Raw genomic sequence first — 15,268 nt, forward strand, 5'->3', positions numbered from 1 at the left:
TTATGTTAAAACTGAATTTAATATATTACTGTGGGGAAACAAGTATTTGATACACTGCCGATTTTGCAGGTTTTCCCACTTATAAAGCATGTAGAATTCTGTAATTTTTATCATAGGTACTCTTCAACTGTGAGTGATGGAATCTATTACAGACCTTCTCCAGACTCTCAGCTTCCTCCAAAGATTTTCTATTGGGTTCAGGTCTGGAGACTGGCTAGGCCACTCCAGGACCTTGAGATGCTTCTTACGGAGCCACTCCTTAGTTGGACTGGCTGTGTGTTTCGGGTTGTTGTCATGCTGGAAGACCCAGGCACGACCCATCTTCAATGCTCTTTCTGAGGGAAGGAGGTTGTTGGCCAAGATCTCGCGATACATGGCCCCATCCATCCTCCCCTCAATACGGTGCAGTCGTCCTGTCCCCAAAGAATGATGTTTCCACCTCCATGCTTCACGGTTGGGATGGTGTTCTTGGGGTTGTACTCATCCTTCTTCTTCCTCCAAACACGGCGAGTGGAGTTTAGACCAAAAAGCTCTATTTTTGTCTCCTCAGACCACATGACCTTCTCCCATTCCTCCTCTGGATCATCCAGATGGTCATTGGCAAACTTCAGACGGGCCTGGACGGGGGACCTTGCGTGCGCTGAAGGATTTTTATCCATGACTGCGTAGTGTGTTACTAATGGTTTTCTTTGAGACTGTGGTCCCAGCTCTCTTCAGGTCATTGACCAGGTACTGCCGTGTAGTTCTGGGCTGAACCTTCCTCATGATCATTGATGCCCCACGAGGTGAGATCTTGCATGGAGCCCCAGACCGAGGGAGATTGACCGTCATCTTGAACTTCTTCCATTTTCTACTAATTGTGCCAACAGTTGTTGCCTTCTCAGCAAACTGCTTGCCTATTGTCCTGTAGCCCCTCCTAGCCTTGTGCAGGTCTACAATTTTATCCCAGATGTCCTTACACAGCTCTCTGGTCTTGGCCATTGTGGAGAGGTTGGAGTCTGTTTGTTTGATTGAGTGTGTGGACAGGTGTCTTTTATACAGGTAACGAGTTCAAACAGGTGCAGTTAATACAGGTAATGAGTGGAGAGCAGGAGGGCTTCTTAAAGAAAAACTAACAGGTCTGTGAGAGCCGGAATTCTTACTGGTTGGTAGGTGATCAAATACTTGCAAGTCCAGTCAAGTCATGCAATAAAATGCAAATTAATTATTCAAAAATCATACAATGTAATCGCATCGCATCGCATCGCATCATCTTCCGCTTAATCCGGGGCCGGGTCGCGGGGGCAGCAGTCTAAGCAGGGATGCCCAGACTTCCCTCTCCCCAGACACTTCCTCCAGCTCTTCCGGGGGGACACCGAGGCGTTCCCAGGCCAGCCGGGAGACATAGTCCCTCCAGCGTGTCCTAGGTCTTCCCCGGGGTCTCTTCCCGGTGGGACGGGACCGGAACACCTTCCCAGGAAGGCGTCCCGGAGGCATCCGAAACAGATGCCCAAGCCACCTCAGCTGACCCCTCTCGATGTGGAGGAGCAGCGGCTCTACTCTGAGCTCCTCCCGGGTGACCGAGCTTCTCACCCTATCTCTAAGGGATCGCCCAGCCACCCTGCGGAGAAAGCTCATTTCGGCCGCCTGTATCCGGGATCTTGTCCTTTCGGTCATGACCCAAAGCTCATGACCATAGGTGAGAGTAGGAACGTAGATTGACCGGTAAATCGAGAGCTTCGCCTTACGGCTCAGCTCTTTCTTCACCACGACAGACCGATACATCGACCGCATTACTGCAGAAGCTGCACCGATCCGTCTGTCAATCTCCCGTTCCATCCTTCCCTCACTCGTGAACAGGACCCCTAGATACTTAAACTCCTCCACTTGAGGCAGGCACTCTCCACCAACCTGAAGTGGGCAAGCCACCCTTTTCCGACTGATGACCATGGCCTCGGATTTGGAGGTACTGATTTTCATCCCCACCGCTTCACACTCGGCTGCAAACCGTCCAAGTGCATGCTGGAGGTCCTGGCTTGAAGGGGCCAACACGACAACATCATCCGCAAAGAGCAGAGACGAAATCGTGTGGTCCCCAAACCTGACACCCTCCGGCCCCTGGCTGCGCCTAGAAATTCTGTCCATAAAAATTACGAACAGAACCGGTGACAAAGGGCAGCCCTGCCGGAGTCCAACATGCACAGGGAACAAGTCTGACTTACTGCCGGCAATGCGGACCAAGCTCCTGCTTCGGTCGTACAGGGACCTGACAGCCCTTAGCAAAGGACCCAGGACCCCATATTCCCGAAGCACCCTCCACAGGATGCCACGAGGGACACAGTCGAATGCCTTCTCCAAATCCACAAAACACATGTGGACTGGTTGGGCAAACTCCCATGAACCCTCCATCACCCTGTAGAGGGTATAGAGCTGGTCCAGTGTTCCGCGGCCCGGACGAAAACCACACTGTTCCTCCTGAATCCGAGGTTCTACTATCGGCCGTATTCTCCTCCAGAACCCTGGCATAGACTTTCCCGGGGAGGCTGAGAAGTGTGATCCCCCTATAGTTGGAACACACCCTCCGGTCCCCCTTCTTATAAAGAGGGACCACCACCCCGGTCTGCCATCCCAGAGGCACTGTCCCCGACTGCCACGCGATGTTGCACAGGCGTGTCAGCCAAGACAGCCCCACAACATCCAGAGACTTGAGGTACTCAGGGCGGATCTCATCCACCCCCGGTGCCTTGCCACCGAGGAGTTTCTTAACCACCTCGGTGACTTCAGCCCGGGTGATGGACGAGTCCACCTCTGAGCCCTCATCCTCTGCTTCCTCAATGGAAGACGTGACGGCGGGATTGAGGAGATCCTCGAAGTATTCCTTCCACCGCCCGACGACATCCTCAGTTGAGGTCAACAGCTGCCCACCTCTACTGTAAACAGCGTTGGTAGGGCACTGTTTCCCTCTCCTGAGGCGCCGGATGGTTTGCCAGAATCTCTTCGAGGCCAGCCGATAGTCCTTCTCCATGGCCTCACCGATCTCCTCCCAGGCCCGAGTTTTTGCCTCCACAACCACCCGGGCTGCAGCCCGCTTGGCCTGTCGGTACCCGTCAGCTGCGTCAGGAGTCCCACAAGCCAACCAGGCCTGATAGGACTCCTTCTTCAGCTTGACGGCATCCCTTACTTCCGGTGTCCACCACCGGGTTCGGGGATTGCCGCCTCGACAGGCACCGGAGACCTTACGGCCACAGCTCCGAGCGGCCGCTTCGGCAATGGCGGTGGAGAACATGGTCCACTCGGACTCAATATCTCCAACCTCCCTCGGGATCCAGTCGAAGCTCTGCCGGAGGTGGGAGTTAAAGATCTCTCTGACAGGAGACTCGGCCAGACGTTCCCAGCAGACCCTTACAGTACGCTTGGGCCTGCCGAGTCTGTCCAGCTTTCTCCCCCGCCATCGGATCCAACTCACCACCAGGTGGTGATCAGTTGACAGCTCCGCCCCTCTCTTCACCCGAGTGTCCAAGACATACGGCCGCAGGTCAGATGAGACGACAACAAAGTCGATCATCGACCTGCGGCCTAGGGTGTCCTGGTGCCACGTGCACTGATGGACACCCTTATGCTTGAACATGGTGTTCGTTATGGACAAACTGTGACTAGCACAGAAGTCCAATAACTGAACACCACTCGGGTTCAGATCAGGGGGGCCGTTCCTCCCAATCACGCCCCTCCAGGTGTCACTGTCGTTGCCCACGTGGGCGTTGAAGTCCCCCAGTAGAACAATAGAGTCCCCAGTCGGAGCACTTTCCAGCACCCCTCCCAGAGACTCCAAGAAGGTCGGGTACTCTGCACTGCCGTTCGGCCCGTAGGCACAAACAACAGTGAGAGACCTATCCCCGACCCGTAGGCGCAGGGAAACGACCCTCTCGTTCACCGGGGTAAACTCCAACACATGGCGGCAGAGCTGGGGAGCTATAAGCAAACCCACACCAGCCCGCCGCCTCTCACCATGGGCAACTCCAGAGTGGTGAAGAGTCCATCCTCTCTCAAGGAGTGTGGTTCCAGAGCCCAAGCCGTGCGTAGAGGTGATCCCGACTACCTCTAATCGGAACCTCTCAACCTCACGCACTAGCTCAGGCTCCTTCCCCGCCAGCGAGGTGACATTCCACGTCCCTAGAGCTAGTTTCCGTGTCCAGAGATCGGGTTGTCTAGGCCCCTGCCTTCGACTGCCGCCCGATCCTCTTCGCACCGGCCCCTTATGGTCCCTCCTGTGGGTGGTGAGCCCACGGGAGGGCGGCCCCACGTCGCCCGTTCGGGCTGAGCCCGGCCGGGCCCCATGGGGGAAGGCCCGGCCACCAGGCGCTCGCATACGAGCCCCAACCCCGGGCCTGGCTCCAGGGTGGGGCCCCGGCTGCGCCATACCGGGCGACGTCACGGTACTCAATATTTTTTTCATCATTAAGGGGGGTTTGAACCGCTCTTAGTCTGACCCGTCGCCTAAGACCTGTTTGCCTTGGGAGACCCTACCAGGGGCATATAGCCCCAGACAACATAGCTCCTAGGGTCACTCGGGTACTCAAACCCCTCCACCACGTTAAGGTGGCAGTTCAAGGAGAGGTTATACAATGTAATTTTCTGGATTTTTGTTTTAGATTCAGTCTCTCACAGTTGAAGTGTACCTATGATAAAAATTACAGACCTCTATATGCTTTGTAGGTAGGAAAACCTGCAAAATCGACAGTGTATCAAATTCTTCTTCTCCCCACTGTAGATGGTCAGGCCTGGTTTTTGAATTTGCGAATAGTTACATTGTAGTGTGCAAATTTAATTTAGGAATTGCAAATACAAAACAGATAACTGATTGTATTCACCCCCTGCACTATGACAAACTAAATGAGCCGTGGTGCAACAAATTGGCTTTAGAAGTCACGTAATTAGTTGTAAGTCCACCTTTGTGCAGTTAAGGTGCTTGACATTAATTCAGTTTAAATACACCTGTCTCTGGTTAGTATAATTCCTAAAATAAATTGACATAAAGACTAATATTTTATATTTATATTCTAATAAACAAATCTAGAAAAAGTTATTCAATAGCAATGAGGGTGTAATATGAAAAAAAAAGACTCCTTGCAGCACAGTAAAATCCATTATTAAGAAATGGATGCATCAAAGTACATCAGGTTTTCTTCTAGGATTTCCCAGGAGTCTGTTAGAGACTTGGGACTTGAGAGAGGACACAAACATAAAACTGAACAAGAATGCCAATGAGCCTTAGCAATTTTGCATAGAAGAAAAAGCAAAAATTGCTGGGTTTCAGATGTGTATTTCTAGAAAGGAAGCTGGTAAAGATAATTTTGATTTGACTGCCAAAGGTGCCTATATCAAATATTGGCTGAACTGGGTGAATACTTAATCAATTATTTTCTGTTTTGTACTTGTAATTCAATTGAGACAAGTAGTAGATTTTATTTTTCACTGACATTATGGACATTTTGTGATGACCAGTTGCACAAACTCCAAATTGATTGTATAAATATTCACCCCATTTCATCAGTAAAATATTTTTTGCTGTGGCCAAGTCTAGGGAGGGTGAAAACTTTTCAGGGCCACTGTAATTGAAGCCGAGTAGGATCACTAGGACATGGAAAATCCAAAAAGCAGTTAAATCAAAAGAAGAGTTACAGGATTTATTTAGTCGAGCAGTCACATGGCCACAAATTTTCGTCTGGACCAGTCCATTGCTATAGGAATGGCGTAATCCATCCCTCAAAAAAATGAATGTGCTATTATAATCTTATATGGTTACATAATGTAACCGAAGAAAAGGAACCACGTGAGAGGGACTGTTTTTAACCACTATGCCACGGCGCTGCACGTTTGGCCAGGGGCTAGAAGCCATTAAGCATTATGTTAAACTGACCGTTTCTTATTAAGTTTACCTCCACCACAAATAGCGGCTATGAACTATGGCTTTTGCCTCTGGATGTTTTAACAATTTATTAGCTAGTAATAAGCGTACTAGTATCTAATAACTTCCTAGGAATAGTCATAAGAATTGAGCAATTGCTAGCAAGACAGATGATGTCTCTGCCAAAGCTATGTAATTTCATGGCACAAATATGAAAACGATAACTGACTTTCTCATCAAGTGAAAAGACGGCGTACTATAACGTAGCTACTGAATGTTGTAGCCAGCTACGTTTTTGTCTATCCTGACCCAAAAACCATGCATGGATGCGTACTTCAAAAAATCGACCAGAAACAGTAGTAATATAACTATAAACAGTTTTATTTTAGGCTTACTATAATGTAGATGCTTTTTGTCTATCCAAATGCATATTATGTTTTGATTGTGGAGATTTGATCGCAGGACCTATAGCTTGCAGGTCCGCTTCTCTAACCTCTGCGCTAGTCATCCTGCACAATTAAATTGTGACATGGCACCTGATAACTACATAGTGAGAGTTAAGAAAAGTAGATAATAAAATATTAATAAAATAAACCAACAATATACATAACACTGTACATTAGCAGCAGTTTAAAAACAGACTACTGTAAACTAGCAGCAATCTGGCTAGTATTATTGATATAGTAGCAGTCTGGGTAGTTTTTGAACATTTAGATATGACAAGTATGGCAGTAATATACAGTAATAAGTGTAAACTAGCAGCAATTGGTTATTACTGAGTAATTTCATTTTATAGATACTTATGATTGCAATAAGCTTATGAAGGCATAGCACACTACAACTACGTAGTGAGAATTTAAGAAAAATTACACACAGCAAAAATATAGCAAGAGGATAGAAATAATATACATAAGTTTAAAAAGAGTACTGTAAACTAGCAGCAATATTGGTAGTAGTATTGAATATCATAGAAATGGCAGTAATATACATAAAAAAAATGTAAACTAGTATCCATTTTGAAAGAGAAGGATGGGAGAGTATGAACAGTATGGTAAAAGCATTGAGTATTAAAAGATACATTTGAGTGTAATATTCTTATGAACGGTACATGCAAAGGAATACTGAAATGCCCATTAAAAGTACCTGAAAGGACATCACTGCATATGAAATGTTCGTGTGTGATCAGTATGATCATGGATCAGTGTTGCTGGTTGAGGAGCTTTATAGCCTGAGGGGAAATTTTTTTTGAGTTTGAGTGTGAACAGACCACAGCCTGGGTGGCTATGATCTTTGACGTTCCAAGCTTTCCTAAGGCATTGTGTAAGGTTGATGCTTTGCACTGAGGGAAGATGACAGCCGATGATACGCTCCGCAGCCTTTACCACCCTCTGGAGGGACTTGCAGTCTGCAGCGGAGCAGCTGCCATACCAGGCAGTAATGCAGTCTGAGAGGATGCTTTCAGTGGTGCACCTGCAGAAGATGGTGACATTTCTTGAGTCCGCAAGTATAGTAATTTTTGGGCAGTTTTCACTGCTCAGTTCGCTTGTCTGGACCAAGTGAGGTCATCTTTGATGAACACACCAAGAAACCTGAATTGGGAGACACTCCACTTCAGCTCCATTGATGTGTATGGAGGCATGAACCCCCGCCCCGCTTCCTGAAGTCCACGATCATCTGGTTAGTTTAAACAGATGTTGAGAGAGAGAGGTTGTTGTCCTGGCACCATGTAGCCAGGTTCCTTACCTCCTCACTGTAAGCTGTCTCATCGTTGCTGGCAATGAGACCCGGGATGGTAGTGTTGTCTGCAAATTTGAGGATGATGTTGGAGCTGTGTGTGGCCACGCAGTCATGCATAAACATGGAGTACAGGAGTTGAGTCTCAGGGTCCTGAGCTTAGGAACTTGACGAAGCTTGGTGTGCACAATAGCATTGAATGCAGGGCTGTAGTCCACAAACTGCATCCTTATGTATGTGTTGCCTTTTTCCAGGTGGGAGAGGGCGGTGAGTGTCGTCAGGGCGATGGCTTAGTCTGTAGATCTATTGGGGTGGTATGCCAATGGAAAGAGGTCCAAGGTGTCTGGAAGGGTAGAGCAGATGTGAGTTCTGACCAGCCGCTTGAAGCACTTCATGATTGTGGAGGTCAGTGCTACAGGATGGTAGTCATTCAGGCAGGTGAAGGAAGGTTTCTTCGGTACAGGGATGATGGTGGTCCTTTTGATGCAGATGGGGACTATAAATCGAGACGGAGAGATTGAATGTGGAGGTGAAAACCTCCCCTTAGTTGCTCAGCGCACCCCTTGAGGACACGGCCTGGAATGCCATCTGGCCCTGCTGACTTCGGAGGGTTCACTTTTTTAAAACACTCTCCTCACTGCTGTGGTTAGGAATTGGGTGAAGTTGTCCTGGTCCTCAGCAAGCCTCACTGAAGGAATTATTTTGGTCGCCTTAAACCGTAGAAGGTGTTGTATTATCAGCGGGACAAGTATCATTGCTATTTCTCTGTATGTAGATAGCACTGCAACATCCGTTCCCCAGCGAGTGTTAACCATAATGCTAGCAAGCAAGTTTATTTATATAGCACAATTCATTCATCGAAGCAATTCAATGTGCTTTACAAAGAAAAATATATAATACTCAAATGAAAACATCAAAACAAATGAATACATCATAATAATAGAAAATACAATAAGAAAACATATAAAGATAAAAATGTGGTTTAAAAACATAGGAAGGTATAAGTCTAAACAGTGTGGTTAGGTTTAAGTGCTCAGACATAGGCACGTGAGAAGAGAAGTGTTTTTAACCTGGTAGTTTATTCCAGTTTTGTACAGCATAAGTGCTAAACGCAGCTTCTCCATGTAAAGTTTGGACTCTGGGCTCTACTAGCTGACCTGTGATCTAAGAGCCCTGCTCGGTTTATATTCTTCAAACATATCAGAGATTTATAAACTAAAAGCACCACTTTCAAATCTATTTTGTAACTGACTGTAAGCCAATGGAAAGATTTAAGAACTGGAGTGATGTGCTCTGATCTCTTGGTCCTGGTTAACATTCTAGCAGCAGAATTCTGAATGAGCTGCAGTTGTTTTACAGTCTTTTTCAGGAGTGCAGTTAAGAGGCCATTACAGTAGTCAACCCTACTAGAGATAAAAGCATGGATGAGCTTCTCTTGGTCTTTTTGCAGACCACTCCACCCTTACTTTAACCTGACTTCGACATTCTGTCTGCTGGTAGATGGAAAAGCCAGCAGGGGTGACGCACGAGCATGACGCTGTAGGATCCAGCCATGATTCCACAAATGATAGCACACAGCAGTTTACAATATCCCGTTAATCCGTGCGAGTAGTTCGTCCATTTAATTGTCCAGGGATTTGCGAGTAGAATGGTCGGTAATGGCGGATTGCAGTATCTCGTCCAAGATCTCTATAGGACGCCAGCACGTTTGCCCCTCTTCTTTCTCTTCCGTCGGCGTATTAGTGAACAGATCGCCCGCAGTACAGAAGAATTGCTGCAGTCGCTCCGGTGAGTAAGCAAGCAAGCAAGTTGATTTATATAGCACAATTCATACATCGAAGTAATTCAATGTGCTTTACAAAGAAAAAGGAAAAAATATAAAAGATAAGATACTCAAATGAAAACATCAAAACAACATCATAATAATAAAAAAGAGTAAAAAAAATAAGGAAGCTATAAGGCTAAACAGTGTGGTTATGTTTAAGTGCTCAGTCATAGGCATGTGAAAAGAGAATTGTTTTTAACCTGGATTTAAAAATTTATACGTTTGGGGCACGTCTAAGACTACTATGAGTAGTGTAAAAGTCTGTTTTCAATGATGAACGAATATTCAAAAGTACCTGTCGATCATACTGTATGAGCAACAATGCAGCATGAACAAAAATAAAAACAATAATATGCACTAAATTACGTAGCAAATGCGGCGCCATTGTCAGTGCAACCTTTTCAGAAGTAAGAGGGTAAGCAGAATTTCACCCATATATGAATGTATATACCATGTACATTTTATGTGATACATTTCTGTTGTGGGTTTCATAGTTGACATTATCTTACATGACCTCCATAGATCGCTGATGCGCTTACGGGATAGTCAGAGAAAACATTTGAATCTTGGTTGACTAAAAATAACTTAGCACAGAACTACTAGACGAAAACACCACAGTATACCAAAGCAAATTGCTTCTATTATGCATGCTAAAGGAGTTATATTTTTATTGATGTAAAAGCAAAGAAACAGTAATCCAATGCTGTATAGTGTTTTCATAAGTATTGCTCAAATAAATGGATATTGTTTTATTTTAAATGGGGGCAAAGTGGCAAATGTCTCTTGCTTTCTCTCTCCCTTCCCTCCTTTCTCCCCTGCTTTTTGTCTTCCTGTCATCTCTTCTCTCTCAGGTCCAGAGTATCAAGCAGCACAACAGTAGTATGAAACACTGTATAGACGAGGGCATCACCAGCCTGCGCCCCACAGAGGTAACTAACTAACTCTTCCTCCTTGTTCTAGCCCCCTCTGAGAACTAACAGCTCTGTTCAGTTAGAACCGCACATCATGAAAGAACACACTACAGTCTATCATTCCCTTAGTCTGTTCCTCCCTCTTTTTCTGACCTTTGTCAAAATGTTTGCTGCATTTTATATCTCGCTTCTCCACTCCGGTTTTCTCTGCAGCCGGCTCCCAAGATGAACTCTCGTTGGTCCACTGAGGAGCAGCTTCTGGCTGTGCAGGGTGAGCGCCCGTACTAAGCATGTGCATGTTAGAGCACAGGCACACCGTTAATTGTACAATTCACAGCTTTTGAGTGGCACAGCACTATTCTGCAGCTGCATCATTGCAAATATGTGTTTGATTCACGGAATGGCAAAAGAGGGTGGGATAAATTGGCTCCGGACGGCCCAGGATGGACAACTGGATGTCAGACAGGGCGGCCATGTCTTGTAACTCTGGTGCCTGCAAGCTTTATACAGTTTTTTTGGCCGAAGAACTCAGAAGAAGCAGAACAACTTGTCAAGAAGTGCTTGGAGTAAACTTCTTAATCTTTGACTATCCTGCACCTGCTTTGGAGTTGTTGCATCAAAAGGCAAGACCATAATCGAGAATTGGGCAACACAAATTGGGAGGGTAGATGAATGTGGTCAAAAAATATACAGACAATTAAAACTGACTGCGAACATTGTGTACAGTATTGATCACAGAATTATGAAAAGTTACTTTTCTTCTCCCTCCAGCTGTCCGTCGCTATGGTAAGGACTTTGCAGTGGTTGCCGACGTGATTGGCAATAAAACGCCGGCCCAGGTGAGCTCTTTCTTTGTTAGCTACCGACGGCGATTTAACCTGGACGAGGTCGTTAAGGAGTGGCAGGCGGAACAGGAAGTAGCCTCCACCCAAGGGCTTTTTGGGAGTCGTAGTAGGAGTGAAGACATAGGAGCGGAGGATGAGGTGAGAAAGATGTGTATCTCTTTTATTTTAGAAATGTTGACAAGTGTTGCTTGCTGACCTAATGTTTTTCAGTCTTGTCCTCATGCTTTCTCTCTCCAGGTTAAGATGGAAGACTCTGCCCCTAGTGGCAACTTCCCATCTGCTCCCTCCTCCAACAACCACACTCCTCCTCCCTCCCTCTCCCAGCCACCCCCTTTACTGCGTCCGGCTCCGCCCTCTGCACCCCCCAGCCTCCTTCGGCAGCCTCCCCCTTTGCAAACCCGACCACTGCAAACCCGTAACCCCCACAATCACCCCCCTCCTCCGCTTATCCGACCTGCTGTAGTACCTCCGAGTCAGCAGGGGGGCTCTAGTCTGCGTAGGGAGCTAGGTAACAACCTCGGCTCGTCTTCTGCTACCTCTGCTGCTGGTACCGGCCAGCCTCCGTCACTGATAGGCCTCAAAGTAGAGCAACCCAACAGTCACTAATGAGGACTGATAGCTAGGGAAAGGCAAAGCAACCCTATTTCTCACTGAAGCCCAGAGCACCCTCAGCCCTGTCGTAAAAAAACCGGAAGCGGCCCATTTTCAGGGGTTCCACATCTTTAACTGAACATTCTTTTCCCTCTGAAAGCCAGATGTGTGGACTGCGCTTGGTGTCTCTTTACACCTGCTATGTTAGGGTAGATCGATGAAAGGGTGACCAAAGGGGGGCTCTTCTATACTCAGGCCTGTTAAATTGGGATTGGATTTGGGAGCGGGTGCAGGGCAGATAGGTATACATTTTAGTAGGATGTTAGTTGGGTATGTTAGTCTGTATGTCAAATTACATCCTATATACTATTTAATTCACTTCATGTAGGGAATTTGGTGCTGTTAGAGGTACAGGTCCACTATTTTCTACAGCCCGGAACTATTCAGTTTGTTTCCAAAGCCTCTCGTTTCTCTCCCCCTCACCCCTTTGTGCATTCTGTTAGTTTGTCTGAACTACACAACCACTCAATAACCTCAGCACCCCCAAAAAAGAAAAAAAATGGGCAGAACCCAGCCTCCCCATTTCTCTCCTCAACATGCTGGTCATTTGTCTGCCTGAGACATTAGGGCTTGGCTCATAAATCCCTCCCTATTCGCATCAATCAATCACCCCCCCCCCCCACCCTTAAATGGAAGGACATGCCTGCGTATGCCACATTGCTCTCTCCATAACCAGCAAATATGAGGTTACTGGTTACCCAGGGTGACTTTGTTCGCATCCCTCTATTCCTGCACGCCATCCTCCCCAAAGAGCAGACTGGAGTGAATGAAAATAACTGCTAGCCAAAATTATTTTTACAAAAACCAAAAACTTGCAGAAAAGTTACACTGGATTGTTGTTGCGGCAGTGAAGGTTGCCATGACAATGGAGCCCCTCCAATTCTACATGTCAACTGTGAACAAGAACATCTAGAATGTCAGGAGGAACTGGTGGAATGCTCAAGTCTGGTTCCATACCACAAGGTGCTGAATGAACAAATCCACAAAGGCATCAGGAAGAAAACAAGGATGAAAGTAGAGGGAGAAAATTGCTGTTTCTCTCGCTTACCAGAGCCATGTATTGTTAGTTTTATTGAGTGACGCTTTATTTTGCTTTATTTTTCTCTAGGTAAGTAGGCAGGCTATTTTTTGTGTGTGTGTGTCACCTTATATAGTGCACTACATTTCACGAAGGCCCTGTAGTGCACTATAAAGGGAAGAAGGTGCTTTTTGGGATACTGACTAGGTTATGCTTGAGTTTCTACATTAGCATACATGTAGAATCCACGTCTCCATATTAACTCGTTTTGCCAGTATGTTGGAATGTATCCTGGTTTTTGACTTAGCCCAGTATTTTGTGCTCTGAATGTCACTATTACTCCTTTTGTTGCCTTTTTGGACAGGAGCAAAAAGATAATGTACTTTATAAGGAGCCATTGAGAAAAAAATAAAACACTGAAAAAGCTTAGGGCTCAAAAGATCAGAGTTCCAGTGGGATTGACAGCCATTTCTGGCAGTTGTCATCCTGTGCAAACATCAGCCCAATCAGAAAAAGGTGCTTTTGTTGCATTTGCCAATTGTGCCAATGTTTGTACTGTATGATGTTGACATTTCAACCTTGATTGAACCAAGCCCTTGAAAACATCTAGGCTTTAGCATCTCAAATGGCACCCTTTTTCCCCCAACTTGGTGCTCTGTTTTTGACCAGAGTTCGTGGTCAAATCTGAAATACTACTTAGATACTTCAAGGCCTGGATTCAAATCTGAAGTGGTTTATAGGTCTTGCCTTTAATGGTGCACTTTGGTAACATGATTACCCCATTGCATATGCCAAGGTTCAGCAAAAACACTTCTCAAAAAGGGATCTCACTCTCAAAAATATCAACACCAGTTACAATCTGAATGTCAGTGATGTTCTGTTGTGCAGCAGGTATTTTTTTTATTAGGGTTGCACTGCTCTTTTTAATAGGCTAGAATATTGAGTCATCTGTACTAAAACAATGACTGGTATGCAAGGTGAGACTTTTCAGCTGGAAGGAGATTTCAAGTGGATGACCATGTGACTGAAGTAGCTTTTTAAAGCAGGGGATCCTTTAATTTGAATGTTAACCTCACCTGTGTTTTGAAAGAAAAGATGTCTAAAGAAATTTTACTACTCTTAAATGCAAGGCTTGACCATCCAGGATATCTCATTTACAGTTTTACCATGTTTTGAGGCAACATTGTTTTTGCTTAGTTGTGTACAAATGGAATAAAACATTTGGGGGTTTCTGATAGGATATGACAGTTGGAATAAGTTCATAAGACAACGTTGTATTATACAAGAATCAATGTTTATATGGTAATTCCTATGTCAAAAAATAAGTAGAAACTTAGGATCCCTGCGTTAAATGCTGCAGATCAATTCAATATTGTCCAAGATGACAGGCCTAAAACCTGCTTTTGGATTTAATCCAGTGAAGTGATCTATTATAACTGTGTTAAACAAAACAGACTTTTCCCTTAAGTGTTTCTCTGTGGGAAGTATTTGTTCATGAAGTTTGTGAAACTGGATTGGCTTTTCTTTTGATAACTGTTTTTGTTGAATAAACTAATGACCAAACAGTATTGTGTCCATGTAATTACCGAATAATGTCTAAGAAATTACATTGGATGTCAAAGCCTTTGTTGAAGACCAATCGTGTGAGACTTTTTTCACCTTTCATACTCTCTAGTACCAAGAATATTTCTGAAGAGCCATTTCTCAGAAAACTTTAAATGCTTTGGTTGCAGCATTGCTGTGGGTTTGTTAACATTTTGACCTTGTGATGTTACAGAAAATTTAGGATAATAAAGAATGTTATGGTGGGTTTTGAAACCGCAACCTTGATCCACTCTTTCCGCACAGGACACCAATGCCTTATCCACTGTGTGACTGAGTCTCTTATATCTACAGAAGATCCTCTCGCAGTTTGACTGAGCATGAACTCCTCTGCCAAGAGTGGGATAAAATTGCTAAATCCAGCTGTGCTAGGTTGACCTATCCAAACAGACTTAGTTCTGTAATCCAAGAAAACATTTTCATAAATATGAGTGGTTACAAGATCTTATTATTGATGGGAAAATGCCTGACATAATTTGTCTTGATTTAAGCCATTAAACAAGCTGCATTTTAAATACAGGTTTTGTAGACTAGACTTGATTTCCACTGTAGTCATAACATAGGGTATTTATGTGTACACCGATCAGCCATAACATTATGACCATCAGCCTAATATTGTGTAGGTCTCCCTTTTGCTGCCGGAACAGTTCTGACCCGTCGAGGCATGGACTCCACAAGACCTCTGAAGGTGTGCTATGGTATCTGGCACCAAGAGTTTGCGGCATATCCTTTAAGTCTTGTAAGCTGTGAGGTGGGGCCTCCATGGATCAGACTTGTTTGTCCAGCACATCCCACAGA

At 45.4% G+C, this 15,268-nt stretch overlaps 1 protein-coding gene across 3 annotated transcripts in view; it reads left to right on the forward strand.

Annotated features, from left to right (window-relative positions):
• rcor2 (REST corepressor 2) overlaps positions 1–14,434 on the forward strand; it is a 38,981-nt gene extending 24,547 nt beyond the window's left edge. For 2 of the 3 annotated variants that reach the window (XM_029118027.2, XM_029118025.2), the window contains 4 exons: positions 10,295–10,372; positions 10,568–10,625; positions 11,126–11,337; positions 11,410–14,434. In XM_029118027.2, the coding sequence (XP_028973860.2) occupies positions 10,295–10,372; positions 10,568–10,625; positions 11,126–11,337; positions 11,410–11,805 (744 nt within the window). In that variant the 3' untranslated portion in view covers positions 11,806–14,434. The remainder of the gene's footprint in view (positions 1–10,294; positions 10,373–10,567; positions 10,626–11,125; positions 11,338–11,409) is intronic. The other variant, XM_029118026.2, reaches the window with a different exon arrangement.
• Positions 14,435–15,268: the final 834 nt, after the last annotated feature.

Source organism: Esox lucius, chromosome 24 (assembly GCF_011004845.1).
Source record: "Esox lucius isolate fEsoLuc1 chromosome 24, fEsoLuc1.pri, whole genome shotgun sequence".
NCBI classification, from domain to species: Eukaryota; Metazoa; Chordata; class Actinopteri; order Esociformes; family Esocidae; genus Esox; species Esox lucius.